Source organism: Ambystoma mexicanum, chromosome 10 (assembly GCF_040938575.1).
Source record: "Ambystoma mexicanum isolate Mex_15411 chromosome 10, UKY_AmexF1_1, whole genome shotgun sequence".
Classification (NCBI taxonomy): Eukaryota; Metazoa; Chordata; class Amphibia; order Caudata; family Ambystomatidae; genus Ambystoma; species Ambystoma mexicanum.
Genome location: NC_090932.1, coordinates 70926511 through 70938901, shown reverse-complemented (window position 1 = coordinate 70938901; position 12391 = coordinate 70926511). Strand labels below are relative to the sequence as shown.

Sequence of the window (12391 nt, the reverse complement as noted above, 5' to 3'; positions counted from 1 at the left end):
ACGACCCAGGCGGTAAGTTACCGCCTGGGCCGTGACTTTACCACCATGGCGTAAACTACGTTTACGCCATGGTGGTTGTCGGATTTACCGCCCCATTCCAACCTTGGCGGGGCGGTAAATCCCCATTTTCCCATTTACCCTTCCCCATTCCCATTTTGCCCCATAGGGCATAATGGGAGTGGGGAAGGCGTTAATTACGCCACCGTAAATTACGGTGGCGTAATTAACTCCATGGTCCCTTAGCGCCATGGATTTTAACACCTGCTAAAAGCAGGTGTTAAAACCTCCATGGCGCTAAGGGACCTCGTACTCAGGCGGTAAGGGCCGGCGCTGTTTACGCCGCCCTAAACCCCTTACCGCCTGAGTCGTAATGAGGCCCATTATCTCCGGAGGCCTAGGATCCACCAGAAGTAAGAGCATGTGCAGACTTGAACTCCTCTGGTGCAGGAAGGAAGGAACCATTAGACAGGCCTTCTGTGTTTACACCCCAAGACTCTTGAATGGAAACTCCTTCCCGTCAACACCAGACTCACCTCCTTGCTCCTACATTTCAGAAATTATCTCAACGCCCTCCTCAAGAAATGTCTCCTCCCTAACACGTAGGCCCACACACACTCCTTTCCATCCTAAATTTAGACTGTGTAATCGGATCTCCCTGTTTCCTCTCCTGGTTGCTTGTAGATGAGTTGCTGACAAATTGCCTGCTCTCTCCCGTCTTTCATCGCTCCACTCCTTTGTTTCACTTGTTCCCTCACTGTGTCCTTCCCCTTATGATGTGTAAAGTGTTCCGTTGCCGGCACATCCCAGTATATAAGGTATGCATTTCACTATACAGTATATAGATTTATGAATCTTAAATCTTGAACAACCCACATACTGCAACAACAGGTTGTAATACGGTAATGTCTCACCAAATAACACACTGTGATCTTGGGGGAAATTACTTCTCATTTCTGAACCCCAGAGCCCCAAATATCAAACTGCTTTAGACAGGGTGCAGTCATATAATAATAATGTATTATTATCCAGGGTGTGTGGTGCTTATTTATCGACCTCGGAAGAATGAAGGGCTGAGTTTGGCGCTGCCGGGATTCGAACATGCATGGCTCTGCACGGATGTCAAAGCGAGCGCTCTACTCGCCGTGCTATCTGACCGGCTATACCATTTTGTTACCCCGATTGGGTTGCTTTGCCAGAAGCATCACCTACCCGCTGCCATCTTGCTATAAAAAGATGACCTTTAATGAGAAATCTCGTGAGACGAAAGCTATGTTCCCTTCCCACATCAGGCCCTGGGGAAATAACCCCACCATCCTGTGGGGCCGGCAGCTGAAACGTTCTCCTGCTCACCACTACCCCTCCGTCCCTCCCTCCCTCACCCCCCCCCCTCCCTCCCTCACCCCACCCCCCCACCCCCTCCCGCAGCGCCCAGGAGTGTAACTAGGCCCTCCCATTGTCCTCGCCGGATTAGAATGCCCGGCTGAGCTGGACAGCTGCAGCCTGGTGCAGCCAGTGTGTGCCCAGTCGCTCCCCTGGCATACATCACACTCAGAGCGAGGACGCCGAGGGCTTCGATCGGGCACGGGGCACCCAGAGAAAGGACTGCTGGGCCATGGCATCGCTGCTCCTGCTGCTCTCACTCGCCATTCCAGGTAAAACAATTGACACGTGATTGCCCTGAGTGCGCCAGGCTCGATTATTTGCCAGTCAGAACAGGTGCTAGGCTGTCATACCTGCGGGAGGCTGAGGGGTCCTTATTGGCGAGATTGACGGAGAGCTGGATACAATTTTGCCTCACATGGGTCTGGGGGTGTAGCGGGTCATTCCGGATACTGGAGAAACTCCCTGGTGTCAAGTATTGACGTACTGTGTGTGTGTAGAAGGGACCGTTTTGAATCTTGACGGTGAGTGCCAGCTTCGCCCTTGCGTACCACAGGCATCCGAAGTGAACAGGGGGGCTTGAGGGATTCTGCCGAGAGACCCCTGCCGGTGTGCAGTGCAGCCAGCTCTGTCTTGTGGCTGACGTGAGCCCAGCAGCCTTACTCTGAGATCTTGGGGAGGAAAGCAGTCAGGTCCAGGTGGGGGATAGATAGCCTGATTGCAAAGCAGCCCAGCCCTGTGATCTTGGACAAACACCAAATAATGGATTGCTTGAGTACTTACTAGGTGAATGCATTGCTTGACGTACATTATTATTTCAAACTGTATTGTATTAAAATAAAAACAATTGAAAACAATTATCGGTGCGGCCCCATCTACACCTTTCGGCTGCAGCATTTGTTTATTAAGAGGAATAATTAATTATGTTCCCAACTAATAACTATATGGACCTGGCTGCTAATATACCATGGTACTGGGCAGACATGAGGGGGTTGGCTAATTCTACAAGCGGACAGTGTTATGTAGCCTGTGCCACCTAGGCTCATACCACCAGCAGGGGCTGGGGGGGCACCAGCACGTGCCATACTGATGGACCTATACAGATGAAATCTGGCTACTCTGCAAGGAGAGAAGGAGATTGCATAATAGCACCCACCCCTCCCCCACCCGAGCTGGCCTGGGGGGATATGCTCACATCCTTGCCTCAGCCCTGCTGGGGAGTGTCCTTGCCTTAAGGTCCTCAGGCAGTGCCAGTCTAGGTTCCAAGGATCCCTGAAGACCACTAGTATGTGGTGGTACAGCAGAGCCCAGTATGAACAATACTTCCTCTTTCTTGAATTATAGCCCCCCAAGGGAGCGTTCTCACCCTTTTATCCCCAAGCCCCTCTCCCCCAACTGTCTCTGCTACCACGCACCCTATCTGTAACCCCCTGGATGTTTCCCCAATCTATGGCGCTCCCTATAAATCCCAGACAATCATTCATAGGGGTGTACTGAACTTCGGCTTCGAGTAAGTATTCGGCCGAATTCCCGTTGAAAAAAAGCTATTCGGCTCCGGCCGAATAGTTTATTGCTATTCCGCTCTTGCCAAATACTTTGACATTCTCCTTTGAATACAATGCAACAAGAACTCAGGCAGGCAAATATAGACTTCAGTTTGCAAAAGTGAATAGAATTAGACCAGCCACTTAGTCACAAGACCAGACAAATTGCTATCACACAGCTGTAAAATATCTTATATTGTAATCTGCTCTTTAGGGCATGATTTGTTACAGATTCTTAGACATAAAAGGGGCTCATCTTTTCTACTTAGTCTGCAAAAATACAGGATTTTTTTTTTTGGCAGATGTTTATATGTAAACTGAAAGAAATGTGCATATTTCACTTTAGGATACTTTCAGTTCCTGTCATGTCACTTCCCATTGCGTACATCTTTTTTTAAGGGCTTGAGTCCTGAGTTTAATATTATCAGATATTTTATCAGGAATGATACGTTGCATATGTTTGTGTATTGGCGAGAAGGAGTGGCGAGGATAAGTGAAACGTGAGCAGCATTTCTTTGGGTGGGGGGAATAGTTGTGATGTCCATTTCAGATTTCCTCTTGACTTGTGTCCTGCATGAGCCGACATGAACCATTTTATACATTTGTATGTGAGCTGCAAAGAAGTTTAGAAACTCGACCGCATCGACTTTGCAACTGGATAGAAAATGCAATGCATCTCATTCACAAAGGCAGTTAATTGCAATATCCATTTTGTTCATTCCAACCTAGTCCTTTTACATTTGTGAAGCCTCCTACTTTAACTGGCACTGGTTTTGAATATGCAACAACCTTCTGTACATTTGTACCCTTCATGTTGGTTAAATCTGCTTTTTTTCTGGCTTTTATACTTTAAATAAAGAAGCTCCATTTATTATAATTAAGAGAAATAAAAGTATAGAATGCATTTAAAATGGTGCCTTATTTGTTTTTTTAATAAGTGTGTTTTTCCAAGTTTGGAACATGATTTATTAAATAAAGGAACTATTCGGCTTCATATTCGACTTCGGCCGAATAGTTGACAAACTATTCGGTATTCGATCAAATACTAAATACGCTATTCGTCACAGCCGTAATCATCCATCCTTACATACATAAATAACCAGGCCCTGCGCCAGCATGCATGCAGGCAGTGGAGACAACGTTATTCATTCCATTCCGGACATGCTAGACCAGTCCTGCTTTTAAGTTTGCATTCTGGGACTTGTAGCCTTGGAATTCCCTGAAATAAATCCAGGACCACGAGTCCCAGAATGCAAACTTAGAACCAGGACTGGACTCGTGTCTCCCGATTACAAGGGATACCCCAGCCAAAAAATGAATAGAGCGCTCAACCGGGAGCTTTCACGGTGTGCTCAACAGAAGTGAAATTGAGCCTCATCGTGAGCGCTGGTAGAGATTTTCACATGCAAATTAGATTGTTCCATTTCAAGCAAAGGTCAATAAATTGAACCTTCACTGAGCCTCATGACTCCCTGAGCCTCCCCAGATGAGCACCCCCTGCACCTCCCTGAATAATCACTCCCTGGGCCTCTCTGGATGAGCACTCCTTGAGCCTCCCGGGATGAACCCTCCATGAGCCTTCCCGGATGAGCACTCCATGTGCCTCCCAGGATGAGCACTCACTGAGCCCCCCCTGATGAGCAATCCCTGAGCCTCCTAGCATTAACCCTCCCTGAACCTCCCCAGATGAGCACTTCCTGAGCCTCGCCAGATAAGCACTCCCTGATCCTCCCAGGATAATCACTCCCTGAGCCTCCCCTGATGAGTACTCCCTGAGCTTCCTGGGATGAACCCTCCATGAGCCTCCCCAGATGAGCACTCCCTGAGCCTCCCAGGATGAGCACTCCCTGATCCTCTCAGGATGACCACTCCCTGAGCCTCCTCAGATGAAAACTCCCTAAGTCTCCCAGGATGAGGATTCCCTGATCCTCCCAGGATGAGCACTCCCTGAGCCTCCTCAGATGAGCACTCCTTAAGTCTCCCAGGATGAGGACTCCCTGATCCTCCCAGGATGAGCACTCCTTGAGCCTTCCCGGATGAACACTCCCTAAGCCTCCCAGGATGAGCACTCCCTGATCCTTCCAGGATGAGCACTCCCTGAGCCTCATCAGATGAGCACTCCCTAAGTCTCCCAGGATGAGGACTCCCTGATCCTATCCTCCCAGGATGAGCACTCCTTGAGCCTTCCCGGATGAACACTCCCTAAGCCTCCCAGGATGAGCACTCCCTGAGCCTCCCCGGATGAGCACTCCCTGAGCCTCCCCGGATGAGCCCTCCCTGAGTCTCCCTGGATGAGCACACGCCGAGCCTCCCCAGATGAGCACTCCCTGAGCCTCCCAGGATGAGCACTCCCTGATCCTCCCAGGATGAGCACTCCCTGAGCCTCCCCAGATGAACACTCCCTAAGCCTCCCACGATGAGCACTCACTGATCCTCCAAGGATGAGCACCCCCTGAGCCTCCTGGGATGAGCTTTCATTCTAATCTTTTAGCTACTGTCCCACTTTAGTTTCAGATTTAACTCAATTATTATTATGAGGGTATTTATTGGGCGTGGAACTAGCTTCGGGAAGCAACACATCGCTTCACAATCATATGGGGGAGAACAGAGTGAGGGGAGCAGAGAAAAAGGGAGCGAGGAGCTAACGGGGAGGGAGCGGCGGGCAATTGGCAGCATGAGAGGAAAACCGTGGGAAGCTGATCAATGAGTCTCGGGTAGGGTGGGAGCGCAGGATGTGTGGACCTGGGTGTTAGGGAGGCGATGTAACTCAATGAGACTCTTCCAGAAAACTAGCCCCATTCAGTCATCACCCAGCTGACTTGCTTACCTTCATTGGTCACTTGCTGGTAACCCGAAAATGCATTGCCTGATTGGGTACCCCTTCAATGTGCAGGTCGTTTCTTATTCAAATGTCTAATTTTGCGTGTCACCGATGCTCACTGTGCTTTCCTGCTGGTTGCACATCCGGCTTGATTCCCAAAGAATCTCATTCTAGGTGTTATTTACACTAGGAACTGGATGCAACTTTAAACCCGTGACAGGACTTGCAAGGCTTTCAAACGCAACGTACACAATTTTGTCATGAAAGGATATGCTATGCCTGGTTCACAAAAACAGCCACTTATGCCCATAACTGGGTGTCTGATTGGTATTGGTTTAGTCCATGGGAAAAACCATTATTCAATCAAATTATTCCTCCCAAATAGCCCTTGAATTAGGAAATGCAGGTCTTTGTGCGAGGCCACCTATGGAAATAGAGAAAAGACTTAGGCACATTTTATGTTTGGGACTTTTAGGGTGCTCTGCTGATGTGACCAACCAGACAAACCCCAAAATACACCATGCAATCCCAGCTCATAATTAGGTGGTATTTTTAAAACAAATATATCACACATGACAAGGCCCTAGGAGTGGCTGCAAAATCCCCAGCTGGCTTTGCAGCACAGCTCCAGAAATATGTTAGGATGAATGTTACCAGCAGATAAGGTGGATTGTGAAAGAGAGACAGTCGAGCAAATACGCATTGGCAAAGCCAGTAGGTCTGGAATGTATTTGTACACACAGCTGAGTAGGTGATGGGTGGACATGTAAATTAAATACATCTGGATATTGAACGAAAAATGGTAACAAAATGGTGAAGGAAATGGGTACTCAGAGGAAATTGGGACCCAGATTGGGTATTGAGGCACAAAATGGCACTGTAGTGCAAATGCAGCCACACATGGATGCTCAGGGGCAAACATGGTAGAATATGGCACTGAGTGCAAATTGAGAAAACTGGGAACTGGGGAACAGGAGGAGCAGAAGGGGTTACCTGCAGGCATTGTTTCAACAAAGGTAGCAGGCACCCCTCGCCAGAAAGAACACGGCGTGATAACCTGTTCTGTGTTTTTTTTCCCATTTTGAGAGTTCGCAGCCATCGCTTTTTGCTCACTGTACCTTTCACAAATGGGAAATATTCATTTGCATATCAGTCTTTGTCCCGCCCACATGAGCAGTCCAGCACCGAAATGCTATGGCAATTCCCTTCTGAACAAGAGTACCAACAGCAACCCCATACACGTGTTTCAGCCTTGTCGGGCCTCATCAGTGAGGTGAAGCTGTGCCTCTCTGAGCACAGTGAGCAGGGAGTCCACGTCTGGGTTCCCCCAGGTGACTCAGGCCGACCAACCCCAAGTTCCTTGCAAAATTGTTTCAAAAAAGGTAGGAGGCGCCCCTCTCCAGAAAGAACACGGCATGATAACCTGTTCTGTGCTTTTTTTTACCACTTTGAGAGCAGGCAAATCGCATTAGAAATGGGTACTGAGGTGGACATGCAAACCGATGCTGAGAGGAAAGTGAGAAATAATGAGCACTGAATTGAAAGGGGCACTAGACATTGACAGTAGGAGGCAACTACACCAGAACTGGAGAATTGGGGGTGGAAATGGGGTTGGGAGTGGTTATTAAAGGGCAAATGAGGGCAGAAATCAGCACTGAGTGGTAACTGGGACCTGAAGTAAGCATTGAAAAGCGGATATAACTAGTACTGAATTGCAAAGGGGTTTTGTAACAAGTAGTGAGAGGCCAATTGGGACCGAACTCAGCATTGTGGTCCCTGCAACATTTCTTGCTTTCAGCGCTCCGACTTCCATTTGCTGCCGGTCACCTGCTCGCGGCTGACTCCCTTGAACCTGACCTGGGTGGAGTTGGCTGGTGCTCTGAACATGTGACCCGTTATGAAGTGTAGCAAGATGTCTGGTAAGCATTCGGTCAATGCTGAACAACAGCTCTTAAAAAGCACCAATTTACTGAATCATTGGAATACTGAGCAAACCCTCAACTGGAAATGTAGTTACGGTCAACTGGTGCACAATTCCTTCTAGATGTTGTAAGCACTCAAACAAAGATCACCTACACTGATTCAAAAAAAGAAATCAGGTTATACACAGGAAGTCATCAATTCCTTCTAAATGTTGTAAGCACTCAAACAAAGCTCAACTACACTGATTCAAGAAAAAAAATCAGGTCATACACAGGAAGTCATCAATTCCTTCTAAATGTTGTAAGCACTCAAACAAAGCTCAACTACACTGATTCAAAAAAAGAAATCAGGTCATACACAGGAAGTCATCAATTCCTTCTAAATGTTGTAAGCACTCAAACAAAGCTCAACTACACTGATTCAAGAAAAGAAATCAGGTCATACACAGGAAGTCATGAATTCCTTCTAAATGTTGTAAGCACTCAAACAAAGCTCAACTACACTGATTCAAAAAAAGAAATCAGGTCATACACAGGAAGTCATCAATTCCTTCTAAATGTTGTAAGCACTAAAACAAAGCTCAACTACACTGATTCAAGAAAGAAATCAGGTCATACACAGGAAGTCATCAATTCCTTCTAAATGTTGTAAGCACTCAAACAAAGCTCAACTACACTGATTCAAGAAAAGAAATCAGGTCATACACAGGAAGTCATCAATTCCTTCTAAATGTTGTAAGCACTCAAACAAAGCTCAACTACACTGATTCAAGAAAAGAAATCAGGTCATACACAGGAAGTCATCAATTCCTTCTAAATGTTGTAAGCACTCAAACAAAGCTCAACTACACTGATTCAAGAAAAGAAATCAGGTCATACACAGGAAGTCATCAATTCCTTCTAAATGTTGTAAGCACTCAAACAAAGCTCAACTACACTGATTCAAAAAAAGAAATCAGGTCATACACAGGAAGTCATCAATTCCTTCTAAATGTTGTAAGCACTCAAACAAAGCTCAACTACACTGATTCAAGAAAAGAAATCAGGTCATACACAGGAAGTCATCAATTCCTTCTAAATGTTGTAAGCACTCAAACAAAGCTCAACTACAATGATTCAAGAAAAGAAATCAGGTCATACACAGGAAGTCATCAATTCCTTCTAAATGTTGTAAGCACTCAAACAAAGCTCAACTACACTGATTCAAGAAAAGAAATCAGGTCATACACAGGAAGTCATCAATTCCTTCTAAATGTTGTAAGCACTCAAACAAAGCTCAACTACACTGATTCAAGAAAAGAAATCAGGTCATACACAGGAAGTCATCAATTCCTTCTAAATGTTGTAAGCACTCAAACAAAGCTCAACTACACTGATTCAAAAAAAGAAATCATGTCATACACAGGAAGTCATCAATTCCTTCTAAATGTTGTAAGCACTCAAACAAAGCTCAACTACACTGATTCAAAAAAAGAAATCAGGTCATACACAGGAAGTCATCAATTCCTTCTAAATGTTGTAAGCACTCAAACAAAGCTCAACTACACTGATTCAAGAAAAGAAATCAGGTCATACACAGGAAGTCATCAATTCCTTCTAAATGTTGTAAGCACTCAAACAAAGCTCAACTACACTGATTCAAAAAAAGAAATCAGGTCATACACAGGAAGTCATTGACATACTGGACAAGTCCTCACCGTGGCACATTGAGGATTTGCTGAGCATTGGTTTAGTGAAAGTGATCAACTAGTTTGGCCATTTCAATGGAATTAATGATGGGTAGTGTTGACATGTAGGCAACCCCCCACCACCCCCCGGCCCAAGACAGATGCCCGGGTTCGCCAATACCCGGGGTCAGTAAAGGACACACTCATTGCGTTTTTCCAGTCACCACCAAAGCGCTTAAACATGTGGCATTGCTCATTGGAAATCTCACAATTGTAATTGCTGTTTCACAGTGCGACTGCACCATTTCTACTCATTGCAATGGGCGATTGTGTAAGCATCATGTGCACTCCTCTCACTCATCACTCTGCCATGTGCACTCATCGCTGCGGCGTGTTCACTCATCACTCAGGCTGGCTCACTCGGCAGCCCTGTCATGTCACCTTGCACCGCTCACCGGGCACTCGGCCATGTGGGCTCATCAGCTGGTCGCCCCTCCTAACATTTACAGACCAACCAATCCCCTCCAGTGTGAGTAGCCCGTTAACAGCGGTTGCCCTGCTTCACTCACTCATCACCCTTCTAAAGGCTCCGATCACACAACCTCATTCATTGATCACTCAGCCCCTCGCACTGACCACCCAGCCTCCAAAGCACTGGTCATCAGCGGTCACATGATGCTTGTTACTGCTGATCACTTGCACTGAGGGTGAGATGATTAGAAGTTCAGATTCATGAAAAAAATGCAGAAACACTAAGGAAATTATATGTTATTTATTTATTTATTTATTTATTTAAATGTTTGGTAACTCGGCCGGGGGCCTTAGCGCGCACAACTTGTGGTAGACATACTTAAATTGAACATAGCCCTTAGAACTGCTGCTTAAAATTGGCCAAATAGCCTCAGACCGCTTAACCCCTTAAGTGCCAAGGACGAGTATGCTCGTCCTTTTTGCATAGATTTGCATAATAGCCTGGCAGTTAGTGTTAGATAACCACAGACATTTGACTATGTGGCAACCATATGCACATTTTTGGCCACCGACAAATGTAATCCTGATGCTTGGCCTGTTTGTAGCTACCATTGCCCAACAGGACGGTTGCTTGATGTACCAGCCTTGGACTGCTGAAAGACTAGGGGCAGCCCTGCCAGGACTTGAAGTGTTGATCCCCCAAGGTTACACAGAGGTCTGTGCAGCAGATGCATTGATCGACTGAGTGGCTTTCCTATCTTGAGGTGTTAAAAAAGAAAGAACTTAAGTGAGGTTTCAGATTTTGATTGGTATTTCGTTTGTAATTATTATGATATGATATTTTATTTATATTGCGCTCGTACACAAGTGTTTCATACGTATCAGTGTGTTTGTATCCTATTTATAAAATTCTCGAAGAATGTTTGCGCGCGCACACACACGCGCGCGCACACACACACAAACACACACACACTCACACATCCTTATGAGACCTGGCTTCTCCTCTTCTAAAATTGAGCAAGACTGAGTTTTGTGGAACGGAAACCTTAACCCCCGAATTGCAGGTAAGTGACAGATATTGCAACCGTGGTGGCCTTAAATCCAAATCCCTAGACTGTCCAAACGAGTGTATATAGTTCATGGTTACAAACACTTTGGGTCAGTGTTGTGAAAAATGAAACTAGCACCAAACCTAGTGTGCATTTTATGTATTTAGTGATTAAATTACACAAAACTTTTATCACTTGTCAAATCTGTGGTCATTCCTATGTTCCGAAAATCTGCTTGTATTTGTATGCAAAGCAGCCAGGATAGCTCACTGGTGCTATTTCGCCCATTCCCCATTTTCGTAGGTTTTGAAAGAGAAATGTAGGGAATAAAACATAGGCCTATTATAAGATCTGATGATGTGCTTTTCTCAGGAGGACAAGTGTAACATTCTTATTATGACACCAATATGTACTTGAGAAGTGACTAGAAATGTACATGGTAAAACATTAAATTGAGCCAGTTGAGAATGTTAGAAACATTTAATAATTTCCTCTTTTTAAAGTTTATTTTGCTGATAAAGCACACCATTTTGTCCCTCTAAATGACTTTCATTCTCGGAAGGATAGCTCAGAGGCAACGTGCTTGCCTTGGAGCAACACAGGTTCGATCCCCGGGTCCGTGCTTACAAACCTCTGGGTATTAAGCGTGTTATAAATGTCATATCAAAAGGCTGAATTTGTCTGAACAGAATTTAAATCTGTGATTTTCAGATTGCACACAAATCCCTGCAGCAGTGCTTACCCTTTTCAGCTTTGTTTTCCCTTTAAGCACATTTTTTAAAAGGAGAAAGCATTGACTTCAGTGCAGTTAAAGTTAATAGTGACTTTGCACCTATAAAATTAACTAAAGCAATAGAACCCAAGGAGGGGGACATTACTGGTAGGGTAATGGCCCCTGGGCAATAATCAGAAGCCCAAGCGAAGCAAGGGCTGTAATATAGCCCCAGCGGCATTACCCGATCGCTAATGCCCCCTCTGAGGGTTCTATTGCTATTAGTACCATGGCATGTTGTACCGGGGTACTAACAGCAATTTTTCTCGAGGTGAGACACGACGTTGCAACCGTTTCACAACTCTAAAAAAAATGGGTAACAAGATGGCAACCAGGGATCAGAGAGAAAGGACTACACGCAGTCTCTTCTCCCTTTCCATGGCGGCCATTAAAAAGATAGGGAAGAAAAGTAAACAAACAAAATGGCCGTAGTCCCTTCTCCCGTTCCATGGAGGCCTAGCGAGGGAAGATATGGAGCTCAAAGGGATGTGGAGCGGTGAACTTTGACAGGTAAGTTTATGTAAACCCAGTAACGACCCGGTGAGGGCCAAGCAGATTGATTGTTACAATCTGATTGCCCTTCGCTGACCGTTATAGTGCCAGCAGTGATTCAATGAATCAGTATTGTGCCTGTGATTCCACCAGCGAGACCAGAAATGCAGCAGTACTCCTAACTCCATGAAGCAGGTATTGTGCCAGTAGTCTTATCCCCACCAGGCACTTACTGTGCCAGTAAGAACCCCTAATAGTCACTAGGCCATTAAC

General features: G+C 45.8%; 1 protein-coding gene across 1 annotated transcript in view; it reads left to right on the top strand.

The window, feature by feature from the left end:
- Window positions 1-1453: 1453 nt before the first annotated feature.
- Window positions 1454-12391, top strand: part of CHRNG (cholinergic receptor nicotinic gamma subunit) — a 265266-nt gene continuing 254328 nt past the window's right edge. Inside the window, exon 1 of the mRNA XM_069617539.1 lies at window positions 1454-1652. Within this exon, the coding sequence (XP_069473640.1) occupies window positions 1613-1652 (40 nt within the window). The 5' untranslated portion in view covers window positions 1454-1612. The remainder of the gene's footprint in view (window positions 1653-12391) is intronic.